General features: G+C 36.1%; 1 protein-coding gene across 1 annotated transcript in view; it reads right to left on the reverse strand.

Annotated features, from left to right (window-relative positions):
• Positions 1 to 15,420, reverse strand: part of LOC135073400 (proton-coupled amino acid transporter-like protein CG1139) — a 95,226-nt gene that overhangs the window by 44,965 nt on the left and 34,841 nt on the right. Inside the window, exon 4 of the mRNA XM_063967580.1 lies at positions 12,164 to 12,285. Coding sequence (XP_063823650.1) covers positions 12,164 to 12,285 — 122 coding nt within the window. The remainder of the gene's footprint in view (positions 1 to 12,163; positions 12,286 to 15,420) is intronic.

Raw genomic sequence — 15,420 nt, forward strand, 5'->3', positions numbered from 1 at the left:
CGGAGCTTATGTTTACTCTGGCAGTGGCGCCATCTCTCTTCGTCGTATTGAATTTCTACGTTGAAATTGAATAAACTAGGATTTGCAGGCTGATGATATTAAACTCTCCATAAAGCACAGTATGTTGAATATTACTATTGGCTTTCGACTTTATTAATTGAATTAGGTTCAAATTATATCTCCCAGACACGGACAGAGAAATGGCTGGATCCAAAAGCACCGAGTAATTCAAATTAAGCAAAATTCCAGCTCATCTGGAGCGCTTGCATTCAGCTAACTAAATGGACGTAGTTATGCTACAACGTTCCAACCCACACGCAAGTCGAACTGAGAAAATCGCGTTTTTGTAAATGTGTGGTACGCTTTTTTTTGGTAGCGAGTAGAACTGAGTAGTATGTATCACTTAAACTAAATAAATAAACGTTATTTTATTACATACTTGTCATTAAAATTGACTAATATTTCTCATACAAATTTTGAAAAAAATGTACTTGGAACGTTTTTGCAAAAAGGCTTTTTGTATGAAATTAGTTTTTACCTTATTTTGCAAAAACTTTCCAAGTACATTTTTTTTCAAAATTTGTATGAGAAATATTAGTAAATTTTAATGACAAGTATGTAATAAAATATCGTTTATTTATTTAGTTGAAGTGATACATACTACTCAGTTCTACTCGCTACCAAAAAAAAAGCATACCACTTTTTTCCCGCTAACTAGTGGTACGCTTTTTCCCGCTAACTCCCGTTCCCGTGGGAATTTTGCAATATCCTGTTGTAACTAAGCTTTAAGTTTACTAGGGTACTTGCATGCCAAATTTCATGCGTCTAACTTAAGCGGTTTAGATTTTTCATACAAAAGGATATTCCCGCTATTTCCCGTTCCCGTGGGAATTTCGAGAATTCCTTTCTTAGTGCACCTCTACGGTACCTAAGCTACGTCCCTTCCAAATTTCAAGTGCCTACGTTTAACCGTTTAGGCTGTGCGTTGATATGTCAGTCAGTCAGTCAGTTTCTCCTTTTACATATTTAGATTTACAATGGCATACTTTTAAACTAGCAGAATTTCTTTTGGCAAAATTTCATTCTGAATAATATCGATTAGCATAACGTTTAATTAGTAGCACGATTATTTGGTACCATTCCACTTGGCATACTATGCAGATGGCAGAATTTCTGCAATATTGAAAATATTTTGCATAATATCGATTGCATGACGTTTATTTAGTATATCATGTCCAGGAATGTTGCGGAAAACTAATTGTACTAAGTGTACTGTAACTGAAAACATCATTGATAGAAAGAAAGATACATTTATTACAATGGACATCACACAAATACAGGCAATTACTTAAGACTCATGACAGTGGCACATAATAATGGAAGAAGAAAAAAAAAAAAAAAACAAGAGTAAACTGAGCAGTGCCACCCATTCACCAACAAGATGCCAACTGCAACGGGACCCCACTTTAATATATGCAGAATGAAATTTTGCCAAAAGAAATTCTGCTATTTTAAAAGTATGCCATTGTAAATTCGGACATAAACATTCTATCAAACGATAATTAATATTTATTATCTATAATTATAATTATACGTATAAATATTTTAATTTTTTAAATAATATTGTTTCATTGTTATACTTATTTTTTCTAAAATATTGTCATGTACTTATATTTTAGAAAAAAAAAATGTTTTTATATTAACTACCAAAATAATATTATAACAATTTTCACACATTGGAACGTTTTTGCAAATTAAGTTAAAAGCCACTTTCAAACAAAAAGCCTTTTTAAAAACGTTTCAAGTACATTGGAACATTATTTTTTATTTTATTCAGTCCAAAACTAATTAAAATCATACGATCCAAATGGAATGTCACTTTTTAACATTTAAAATTAATTATTTGTAAAACGTTCCAAAATGATTGGATCATTATTTTCATTGTATTCAGTCCAAAACGAATTAAAACATAACGTTCCAAATGGAATGTCACTTTTTAAGATTTTATTTAGATCTTTTGGATCGTTTCATCATTGGGACCGCTTATTTATTTCATTAATTATTGTCGTAAGAGAGTCAGTGTCTTCAGCACTAGATAGGGTGACCCAAAATACCTAGCTTGGGCTCGAAAACTCAATTTTGACCACCTTGTGGGTTGGAACGTTGTAGCATAACTACGTCCAAATACGGCGTGGTGAAGCTCAAAATAACCAGTGTTATTTGAATAACATTTGCAACTTTAACGAGGTTACGTTACATTGTATTCGTAACCTTATTTGAATTAAATTCAAATTAGTGAGGTAACCCTGCAATACAAAGGTGTAGCAAAATACCTTATCTGTAAGATTACCCCTTCACGCTTAAACAAAGCGTAGGAGATTTTTAGGGCCAATGTCAATGTCACACACCGGACATTGTGTCACCTTGAATAAGACACAGGACCGTATCGAAACGAAGATCAAAAGTAGAAAGAAATTAGCATAAATTCAAGTCTGATTCGTTGAATGTCAATTTAGACCCAACTCGAAACTATCCACGTTATTTAAATCTGAAGTGAGGTCGACTTTCAACAATCCGTGACATGACATGACATGACATAAAAATAATCTAGATTTTATCCCTTTTAACACAGATAACACTGGTCAACAAAAAAAAAAAAATTGTTTGTTTCCTGTGATTTTTTTTCTGTTCTATCTCAAATTGACGCATATTTTTTAAATATGGGAACAGTTTTTCTCTAACAGCTTTTGTTTTTAAGTTATAGCTATCTACCCTCTTTTAATATTTTTACTTAGATTTTTGATTTAATTGGACAAAAAAATATATTTTGTTGATGTTTTCGATATTGCCTTCGTTATGAAGATGTTGTGTGCTTAATTCAGATGGCTTCTGCTATGTTTGTGGTAAATATTATATTTGAAAAACATGGAAAACCTCTATCGGACTTGATGAAAACTGCGTAACATCGATACTTTAATATAAATATTTGAAATTAAGTAATCAAGACCACAAATGGGTCATTTTTGTTCTGAGAATAGGTAACATCTTTTAGGCCAACAAGAGGGCTACACAAAATTCCCGTTCCATGTGTCTCTGGAATAGTCGTAACAAACAATAGAATTGGTTACAAAAAATTTGACCAGTGCGGCTTCCCGCACACATAACTTTTAGCTCTTCAGCTAAAGTTGATACAAACAATTTTATAAACGTGCCTTTAGTTAGCCAAGACCGTATCACCGTACTTCCACCACTTTATATTAAGCTCGGCATCTTGAAATAGTTGGTAAAGTGACGACTGTTTTAATTTTCTTTCACGCAATTTTTCAGAATTAAGCACAGAAAACTTAAAAGCTGGTAATTTTTGATGGGACTCACATTAGGCAACTGGTGAATGATCGTAATTTTAAGAAATCAATGAGTGAAGTCCAGTCCTAAGCTTCAAATTATTATTTTTGGTTATAAGTAATTTCCTAAGCAAAAAGAGATTGTTGAGAGCATGCTATCCAACTTGCAAGAGCTAGGGCGCAACATGGGCATAAAAATACACTTCATGTACTCGCATTAACATCGATTCCACAAAATGTGGGTGATTTTAGTGAGGAGCAGGATAAAAGTTTTCATTGGAATTTTCTGACAATGGAAGAAGGTTATCAGGGGCGTGGTGCTCATATATGAATGGCAGACCATTGCTGGAGTTTGAACTTGCCTATTCAAGGAAATCATATAAAAGATCATTTGCTACTTTTTAATAGAAATTTTATTAGCACAATGTGTAATTTTTCGTATTTTTTTTTTTCAAAATAATAAAACTATATTTTAAAAAGTAAAGCTGTTGGCGATCTCCCAGTATTTTTTTCATAATCAGGGCAATAGAAATACCCAATAACAGAAAAAAAAATAAAGGAAAAAAACATGTGTTGACCAGTGTAATATAATACGTTTTAATAAGCGAATCATAGGAGTAATAAAACCCGCAACCTCAAGATTATAAAGTACAATATTACCAACTAGCTTTCCACCCGCGGCTTCGCCCGCGTGGAATTTTGTCTGTCACAGAAATACAATATCGCGCGCGTATTTGCTCACCGTTTAGACCTACCCTGGACTACGACAAACATTTTAAAACCAAAATCAGCTCAATCGGCCCTGCCGTTCTCGAGTTTTAATCAGACTAACGAACATCAATTCATTTTTATTTATACAGGGTGTTAGGTAAATGGGTATATGAGCCGACACTAGCCCATGTTAACATGGGCATATAAATGGTATGGTGAAGTCAGAAAATTGATATCTTCATTCTAATTATTTTAATTTTCATACAAATCGGATTTTATAAAATTTATTTTGTATGAAAATAAAAAAAAAAAAAAACGATGATATCAAATTTCTGACTTCACCATACCATTTATATGCCCATGTTAACATGGGCTAGTGTCGGCTCATATACCCATTTACCTAACACCCTGTATAGAAGATAGAAGATGAATACTTCCTTACTAAATAATTATGATTAACTCAAAAGTACTCCCTTATACCAAATTGTCCATTAACCCCCAAAACCCAGTTTCCCATTAGATAAATTTTATTCAAATTCTTTATTAATATAAGGTCGTTTCAGGGCACTTATACAGGTCCTAATACAGTCACTTTTCTTCACCTAATTTAAAATAATCCTCTTAAATACCTACACGTGACTTCTGTTGGCAATTTGGAGCAGACCCTCTTCACAGGGGACTCAAATTGTTTGGAGACTGCGAAGCGAATTAAGCACTTCCATGAATTGGTACTTGTGACTTCAAAACGTCTTCGCATTGGATCGGAAATGTCAAATATACTATTAAATACAGGTTCTCCTAGATATTTTCTAGATTCTACCCGAGATCGTTTGCGTTGAACTAAGCAAAAGATAATAGAAAATCTGTTCTAACGTCCACGGGCGTTCAGGTAGTAAAGAATGATACCACAGAACGCATATAGGCGTCATAGTTTTTACTCGTTTTACATTGACTCCACCACCTATAGGAAATGTGTGTGAATAGGTAGTGTCATTTGGGAAGTAATTCTTAACTTGTACTGCCCACCAAAGTGCTAATCTTATTTGTGTTTGCTTGACAGCAAGCTATACTCGTATCCTTATACTCGAGTCTGCTTAAAAAGGAAAAATGTCTACAAAAATTCAATATAATCAATCACACACAGGCATATAAAAGATAATATAAAAGATACAAGAAAGTATCGCTATACAGATATTAACCTTTAACTGGTGACCTGCCCGTCTCCCAGACACCGCGTTTCGTTTTTTTTATTTATCTCCCCGCCTTTTTGTCGCTTCTCCCCGTGCGTTTTGGTACCTTCCGCGTTTGCCATACACTTTCGCTCAGTAGGGGGCGCAAGAGCTCAGGGTTTCCTGTGTTGCCTGTGTGGAGCTTTCGCCGTCTCACAGACGTCAGGTCAGTGCTAATGTGTATTTTACCTATGTGTCTGTTGTTCGTCACCTCACAGTTAGTTTACACAACTTCATAGTGTTTGAGGGACGTCACAGCGGTGGTAATGTATTGTTATTATCTTTTATATAATGTCTCACGATAAACAAAAGAGGTCTGCCAAAAGAAGAAGGGTTCTTAGTCAGCGAGGTATAATACAGGAACGACTAACAGAGAACGACGATGAGTGTAGTAGTTTTGACGACGATAAAGGCGATCCTGACTTCGTTTTAGAAAGTCTGCATGTTACCAAATCTGAGCAATCTGGAGATGAAATCAACACCTCCACCATTGAATAACAGTGTCCTGACGAAATAGGAGGGGTTGATGGATGAGATGGAACAAAGTGTTTCAACTATTCAACATCCTTATTGGCCTATGTATAATCATATTCTATAGCTTAGCTCAGTCGATATTTTTCAGGAATAAATTCTTACGTCTTAAACAGTGATTGCGACAATACTAACAAGGTAACTAGGGGCAGCTTCTTATTATCATTGGATAGCTCTTTAGTTATACCTCAATTGAAACTCGTGGCTTATAATGACTACCCTACCCCGCGAGCTGCGTTCAGTTGGTGTTGATGAATTACCACCTAGATCGATTTCTGCCTCGTCCCAAAACCATCCTGGGGTTAAAAGAACATGTGCCATTTGTCTTAGCCATGCAATAAAATGTACTAGATTCACTTGAACTTATTGTGATAAACCTATGTGCCTAAATTGCTGCAAGCAAAATTGTGATGTCTGTAGACGTGAACGTTTCTAGTAAGTGATGTTTGATGATTGTAGTTTTTTTAATTTCTTATCTTAGGATAGCTTTACCTGCTGAGTTTTGTTGATTAGTATCTAAACTATCTAAAAATGATGATTAGGAAGGTCCCAAAGTGTATTTCTAGGGGCTAGTATGCCCATTTTAGGTGTCTAACTTTTTTTTTAATGAAAAGTACCTTGCTCAAATACAGACTGATTTTGTACCAAAAACTAATGTTTTTTTAAACCATGTTTTTATATTATTTGGACAACTATATAAGTTACTAAATTCTTGGCCTCAAACTTATTTTACGTAAACCAATTTTTTTGTACATTAGTTTTTCTTTGACGTCTCTTAAACGTCACCTCACCAAATACGCACTGTTGACTTCAGGTCACCAGTTAAAGGTTAATTTTATTATTTTTCCCTATCTATTCCTTATTTTTATGTGTAGCGAATGCGTGGACAATGAACAATCATATGAATAAAAGACAGCCTTGACCTGATTTCATGATTACTCTTTCGAGGTACGTTTATGTACGTTTCATTATGATTAGGGAGAACTTTCTTCGAGCTAACAGGTGGTTTATTAGTGGTATGACCAGGCCTGTTCATCTCCGCGAGTTTACATCGAAAACAAAACAAGCACGATGGCACCCTACAGGATTACTATTCGACAAGGCCTCACATACGAGGGGCGGCTGAAAAGTTTTGAGCCTAAGTATCTTCAAGTGTTATTATTGACTCGCACTAAATTTAATTAATTTGCCAATAACCTCCTTAGTATATGTACAAAGTTTCATTTCATTAGCGTCATCACGCTTTTAGTAATTATTTCGTAAACATCATCATGTCTCAGTCATCCGCGCAATGTACGAAATTGAAGTACACAGTTGTCATAAAATTCCTCAAAAAGAGGAACAAAACGCTGACGGTAACATTTGATGAGATGTTTACAGTTTATGGGGAGTCTGGGCCTTCATTTGCCATCATGAAAGATTGGATCCGATAGTTCAAGCATGGCAGGGAGTCGCTAAAAGATGACCGCAAGTCAGGGCGGCCAGATTTCGCCATTAACGAATAAAATAATGAAAATTTAATGAATCTTGCTTTAGAGATCAGCGAATTAAGCTGTGACAGATAGCTGAAGCCATAGGCATTAGCATGGAACGTATTGGCGATATTTTTCATACTAATTTGCACATGAAATAGGGGTGCGCGCGATGGGTGCCAAAAATGCTCACGCCGCTCGACAACCAGGGTCGAGTCACAACTTCGCAGGAGTTTTAGGACACCTTTGGCCATAATCCTAGCAATTTTTTTTCTCACATTGTCACTATTGATAAGTAATAGATCCGGCAGTACGATGTAGAGTCAAAATAAGAGTCAATGTAATGGATTTAAAAGGGAAAACGCCGCCGCGGAAATTCACAGTGGAGCGATCGACACCCAAGCTCACAGACACTATTTTTGGGATTGTGGAGGAATTTTATTCATCGACTGCCTATTTAAAAAAACTACAATAAACGGAGATTATAATAATCTGTACTGTTGATAAGAGTGCGTCAAGTGGTTGTTGAAATATTGAGAGGCAAACTGGCGAAAGGAAATCTGTTATTGCAAGACAATTCGCCCGCGCACATCGCGCATTTTGCATGGCTTGCCCCGGGTAAAATTAAATTTCAAGAAATTAATCACCCACCACACATTTTTGTCCGAATCCCTAGCTATTTTGTCTAATTCTCAAATTGGAAAAAAGACCTTCAGGAACGAAGATTTTTGAGTGACAAAGAAATGAAGGCGGCGTTAAAGGCACATTTCGAAGGCAAAGATTGCGATTTTTTTTTTAGTGGGTTAAAAGCTTTTACACAAATGTAAGAAGTCCGTTGTAGTAGAGGGAGATTAAATAGGAAAATATATTTTTTATACTTTTCTATCGGCATTTTTAATACCCTAGGCTCAAAACTTTTCAGCCGCCCCTCGTACGAGCGAGTATTGACTCACGCACACGTATTCTTGTGTATGATGGAAAAAAATAAAGAAAATGGTGTACTAAATACTGTGCAGTATTTAACTGCCTAAATAATAATAAAAACACAGAATGTACTTTTTTAAGTTGCCTGAAGACACTGAGAGGTAAATAAGTGGTTAATATTATTCATGATAATTCATGCTTAATCATGTATTTCCTCCGCCATTTTCTGCAGTTTGGCACCTCACGTCACTCATCATTTTTCCGAAGTCAGCCCTACGCAGTACCGATCACTGACGTTTGTTAACAAAATGGTGCTTGACTCTTGAGACAAGTTCTAAATTACACCATATTGTTAATGACATTGAGCATACATTTTTTTAAATACTTTCGCGAAGTAAAGCTTCTGTACGTAGTACTTATTATTATTCTGTGGTATGACTCTTGCGTAACTTAAGGCCTAGGTATAGCACTGAGCTCGTTTGCTTAGATCTAGATCTAATTTGATGGTAAAGATCCACGGTGCGAACGCTTTACTTAATGCAAATATCGCAATTTTATTTACAACCAGGAGCACTTAAGTTAAATCCATTTTCGGGCTAGATTTAAGGATAAATAGTATTCTTCCGCATTGAACGGAGAGCAGCTCGAATCGTTGACTGCCAGGACATTTCGGATCGGCTTGACCCCTTGGCGCTGCGTGGAGATGTATCCTCACTGTGCATCTTCTATCGCATGTATCACGGGGAGTGCTCCGAAGAATTATCCGGACTTATTCCTGCCGCCACTTTTCGCCACCGATCTACCCGACAGCACTTCCACCCCCATCACTTAGATGGTTGGCAGTCCACAACAGTACGTTTCTCTAGAAACTTCCTGCCCCGTACAACCAAACTGTGGAATGGACTGTCGTCTGCGGTGTTTCCGGACGGATACGACCTGCAAGCTTTCAAGAGGAGAGCGTATCTTTATCTTAAAGGCCGGCAACGCACCTGTAACGCCCCTGGGTCTGCGGGTGTCTATGGGCGACGGTAATCACTTACCACCAGGTGATCCGTCTGCTCGTTTGCCTCCTATCACATAAAAAAAAAAAAAACTATTTATCCCAAAATCTAGCCTAATTTTGGCGGTCTTTACACTGAAAGCAATTTTGTCCATACAACCGGTTAAAAATCAAAATAGCTAAGTCAGTGGAGTGGGGGAACGCGTTTTTTAAAAATAAAATAAGTTAATGGACATTGTACCTAGCGATAAATAAGTAATAGTGACATCGTTTACCTCTTATATAGACTATTGCTCAATATAACAGATTCGTTCATTTCAGCCGCATAATGTCTGTATTTATTTATAATTAATAATAAATAGACATAGTAACAAATTGTCATCTACAAGATGCTGCGAGACAGAGAATAATTATTTTGTTCTGAGAATTGAATTATTATCAATATTACAGTTATTGTACAAAACATAATTGAAGGACATCTGGGTTGTCTGGACGAATGTTACCGCAGTCCGGTCATTAAAAGTCATAGGCAAGTTGTTTCAATTTGAAGATACAAAAACTTTTAAATTGACCTTTGAAAGTATTCGTGAACTTTATTAACTGTTGTAATTTCAAATTGATTGGAAGCAATTTTGACTATTTTAATTGTAGAGCAATCAATTATCCTTGTAGGCTTTACAATTTCTTTCTTTATAAAGTTCCAAAAATATGTATAGTGAAAGTATTTCAATCAGTAGGCAATCAATGAAAAGTCATCAACTCCGTTTCTTTCAGAAAATTACTATAAGGTAAGTATAGACTAACTTGAGCATTTCTATGTAATGTAACGTTCTTGCGAATGGTACAATACAGTGTAATGTATGGCGTATTTCATAGAGCGGCTCGTAATTCTGTAACAAGTAAGAGTAGGCGCACACCGTTGATTTTTCGTCGGCCGATAGTTTAGTCGGGCAGTTGATCAGTATGGGCATGTATGGGAGTGCGCACACTACGCCGATTCGATTTGGCCGATTCTTTATACAATTTAAAATCGGGCATAACTATCGGCCAACTAAAAATCAACGGTGTGCGCCTACTCTAAATGCTCTAGTCTATACCCATCTTTAATGTTTAAACAGTTTGTGTGATTGAGTCATGTCAAACGCCTATTACCTATTATTATAACCCCAATTACAACCCAGGCTATCAGAAGTGAAAATGCCATGAAAACCATCGAGAAATGGCAAATAAAAGATTAAGGTAGGAGTTAAAAAAACATTTATTCCAAAAGGCATTACTTTTACAAGAAGTACGTTTTAAAAGTCGTTTTTGCAATTTATCGCCCTCCATTTGCAAACGATTGGTTTGGCTTTTTAAATAACAGGGACGAAAAGAGCAAAAGGCTTATGAAAAACTACCGTTGGCGCTCTTACTTATTATGGAATTGTGATGAAGCAATAATTAAATTCTTACTTTATTAGACTAAAAACCAAGATAGTAGAGTCCACAAGGTAATAAATTATTTCAAAGTAGACACAACACAATCGTAAGTAAATATTTTATAAAAAAAAATATTTTTGTGATCTTTTAAACTTTCTCATTATTATTTTGGGTTTCCTGACATTAAGTTATTGGAATTCTGAATTGAATATGAGCGACGCGATCTGATAATTTTTGTGTATTAAGTACATTACAAAAATACGAGTAAAAATATGTATAATTATTATTTTAGTTTATGATACTATAAGGCGTTGCTGTTATTATTGCTGTCTTTCGGCTGGACGAAGGAAGGCCTTCCCCAAGAATTTCCATAACCACCAGCCATTTGCTGCTCTTAAGCGTTTTCTACGACCTTCATCATCCAGGCTAGAATGCGTACCGTGATAAATCTTACCGATGATTTTAGTCGATAAATGTACCTATGTAGGTTTATCACGTAAAAGTGATGAAATAGCCTACATACACAAGAACTTTTCTGCCCCAACGGTTATCAGTTTACGAGTTATTATTTTATTAGGACAAAACTATTTAATGTCATTGACACATAAGTCGCCAAGGTTAGTTTGAAGAGAGACCTCGCTCTAGTATTGACTAAGCTCTAATTTGGGAGTTTGTGACGGGCCGATCAAATATTTGCGATTATTTGCGATGTAGGTACAGACTACGCATTTTTACACAAAAATAGCCCTTTTAGCAACTGCATAAGATCCTACAGTGTTCAGCATGATGTGCTGTCATCTGTACCAAGTAAGGTTGCTTGATTGTTGAACTGGAAATTCGGTTTTAGATCCGATTCGTTTGATTAGTTTGGATTTCCGTTCGTAGTTATTAGGTGTCGGAAGAGGTCTAAGATATTTTTATTGGTAACATAAACAGATAGACCATTGGTTTCCAACATTTAAGACGACCCTTTCGACCATAAAAAAAAATCCTGGAATGAATTCTCTCAACAGTCGCAGGTTTTTTATACTTAAGTACACAGATAGCCCGCGCCCCCTTTTAAAGGTCTTTGCGCCTCCCCTGGGGGGCGCGCCCCCCACTTTGGGAACCAATGCTATAGACACGATTGGACATCCATCATTTTTTGGCTTTATCTTTTCTTCTTTACGTATTGATGACCGCCTTAGATGCTAAACAAACACGTTTTTGTGTTGTGTAACAAACAAGTGTGCTTTTGCAATTAAAATGTATAGTCATATTAAAGCGTTTTAAGGACATACCTATTCAAATTAGAGGCATTTGTCACTGCCGTGGCAAAGATGTGAGGCTGTTGCGCTTCTAGAAATTGTAAGAAAACTAGTAGTGGTGCGACAAGTGTGTCACAGTGGCGCCATAAAGCGCTTCTTCGTACCTTTAATTTAAAGGCACCCTTACCAAAACTTTAATAAAACTTATATGTACGTACATCCTTGAAGTTACGGTGAGTCTACTTTTCTTAAATTCGAATAGTAAATGTAAATACATATTACGTACATTACATGCGTGGAATACCGCCGTAGCCTCACTGGTCCATACTTGAAAACCTTCTCACATGTGTCGGTGTAGCTCAGGAAAGGTGATCGGCACACCCTGCAGACGTCTCTTGAAGTGCTCACCTGAAAAAATGTATTTTATATAGGTAACTTGTTCAACACAAAACTTTAAAAATTGCCTATTGAAATCCGAACTGATACCTACGTATCATTATGGCTCTACCTTCGCTAGATATTTTAGCTTTTAACTTTTCTGTTTACCGTTCAGCGGTGATTTTTTCACATCTGTTAATGTACGAGTACGAGTACTTTCTATTAGATAAAATTTATGAACATAAAGATACTTGATGTTTAAAGCAAGCTTTTCATTTAACAAAGTTTAGTGGGAAACATTGCATCAGCCGTATTCGTCATTCCGTACCCATTAAGTGTATCTGGACTCGCCAAAGCAAAATAATGACTTTGCCTAACGACCCTCGAAAAAGTTCGAGTAACTGTATTCACATGCAGTCACAACTTTTTTTTATTCAGCTAGCAGAGCATTTGACTTTTAACGAGTCCTTAGTTTAGGTAGTACTCATAGAGTTATAGAGAGATGCCAACTAATGCGCTAAGTTCTAAAACTCAGTGTCGCATTACAAATTCACACACAAAGTTATCAAAATAATATTTATGTGCTCATTATCCACAGCGGTATCAGTACTCAACGTTCGAATAATATTTAGTACTACGCAAGCAATGTAAACTATTAACATTATGATGTCGCTGCTGTCATCATTGCTGTCGAGCACGAGCAATGTGTTCTGTTTATGGGCATATTGCTGCGACACCGGCCCCGCCCCCTTGTCACATCTCCCTTTAGATTCTGTGATCTGTGGTAGTACTATACTTAGAAAATTCGATTCTTTTTCCTGATTTTCAGATATAAGACACTCAAAAGTCAGTTAGAGCTATTTTTTCTTAGTTGAGTAACTAATATGTAGAGTTTCAAATAACCATTGTTAAAAAAGTTATTCCGTGGTATCAATAGAAGAAAAGAAGATAAAAATAAAGTAGTAGAGTAGGGAGCGAGGGGCTTGTTGTAACAGGGGTAAGTAGTAACAGGCTCTTTTCACTAGGATCATAAACGCAATTGACGTATGTCTTTGACTCGATTTAACCTATAAACCACGCCGTATCATGTTGCCATAGCTAGTGTCCCACAGGCCGGCGCAGTGAGCGGAATTGTGCACGTGCTTCATTTTTGCCAGGTAATATAAAATTGTACTGTCGTAAAATTTCGGTTTGCGTTATTATTACTGACTAATTTCAAATGTTCTATATCTTATTTCCATTCAAATTTATCTATCTCTGATAATGTGTAACAGTTTTTATGATTGCTAAATTGTTTAAATAGTTATCTTGATAAATGTTAAAAATCATACCATGGGGTTAGTTGTAACAAAATGCGGGGGCTTGTTGTAACATGTTACAAGTAGTGTTTAACTAAATAAGACTGCTCATTACTTAATTTTTAGGTGTTGCTTACTAAAAAAGTGTATCGTTATTTTAGTTATTTTAATTTTCAATTAAAAAGTGTATCTTAATTTTAGTTATTTTAATTTAAAATTGATATCTTCATTTTACTTATTTTAATTTTCATACAAATCGGATTTTATAAAATTTATTTTGTATGAAAATTAAAAAAATTAAAAAGATGATGTTCATGCCCAATGTGGGCATTCATATTTTTTCTTTTTTCCTACCTACCCGCTTCTGTCTAATAATTTTACCCCGCTATTATTCGCTGCTTTCTACACTAGTCTACGAATTGACGTGGCTCACTCCGGACGCCGTCGCGCCGCATCGGAGTTACCGCCTCTTCTTGCTGGAACCTTCTATCGTTGAAGTCCACACCGCTGTACTGTACTATAAGCTGGAACTGTTCAGCCGACGCTGAGAACTGAAATATTGCGTGTTTGTGAAGTGCGCGTTATATGCACCCGCTGTCTTGATCTACGGAGCAAGGCTGGTCCTTCATCATCTTCCATCTTCGAGGGCAGACAAGAGATTGGGAACCGCGGTTCGCCCCCCTGAAACTGCTGGTGCTGGTGGATTGCAGAACGGGTGAGTGCGCTGTTTGTTCGTAGTAGTAGAAAGCAGCAATCTTCCCTTTCTTTGATCTCTTTTCTGAAGTATAAAAATACCACGACCTATGGTGAATATTACCCCGCAACCGCTGTGTGAGTAGAATTTACGAATCTTCGGATTTATCGCTCGTACACAATTTTATGGTCTTCGAGCCGGACGTACAATTATATGGTCTTTGAGCCGTACGTTCTAGTAATTTTCAAAATCATCACAATTTTTGCAATATTTCGTTCTCCAATTTCATACATTCTGCGCGTCTTTACGCCACATACTCATTATAATCATAAATTATAACGGACAAATAGGCTGTAAATTATTCACCTATTTGCCGATATTTCCCGCTTAATACATTTATATTCCCGTAAATACGCTATTTGTACGCTGTTCTTACTAATTTTCTACATAATAATAACTTTTATACATTCGGTAACGCATTCTAAAGCTGTAATCCAGATAACTCGTTTTTCCTACCATATTATAATTTTATTAATAAACGGAGGTAACTTGCAAACATTCGTTCACGCCCGTACCGCTCGCATAGCGCGTGATCGTTCTTGCTTTCATTGTTCGTTGCGTTGTGTCGCAGTCACTCAATAGAATCGGACTTTGCACACTTATTTTATTTTTAACAAAACATTATGCCTAAAAGTGGTACAAGTGCTTCTCAGAAAGTTGACAACATGGATGTCGAATTGAAAAAACTTAACGCTAAGCGGAATAATATATTTTCCCGATTACAAAATGTTTTCTATGATTCTAAACTTGTCTTTTCTGATGAATCTGCTAAGGAATCGTTTCTTGTGAACATGGAATCATTAGAGATTTTACGAACTGAATTTCATGCAATCACTGAACTAATTGTAGACAAAGAACTTCAGCTCAATCCCGATTCTGACCCCAATTATCAGAGTCTTAATGCATTTGACGAACTTTATTGTCATTGTAAACGTATTTCTACAAAGTTGTCATCTCCTACTGACTCAATTAAATCGGAAAATAAATCTTATTTTCAAGCAAAATCCGTCATAAAGCTTCCGACACTTGAATTAATTGGTTTTTCTGGGGAACTTGCGAATTGGCCCATTTTTTATGAATCATTTAAAAACACTATTCACAATAATCCCGCCT

Source organism: Ostrinia nubilalis, chromosome 7 (genome assembly GCF_963855985.1).
Source record: "Ostrinia nubilalis chromosome 7, ilOstNubi1.1, whole genome shotgun sequence".
Taxonomy (NCBI): Eukaryota; Metazoa; Arthropoda; class Insecta; order Lepidoptera; family Crambidae; genus Ostrinia; species Ostrinia nubilalis.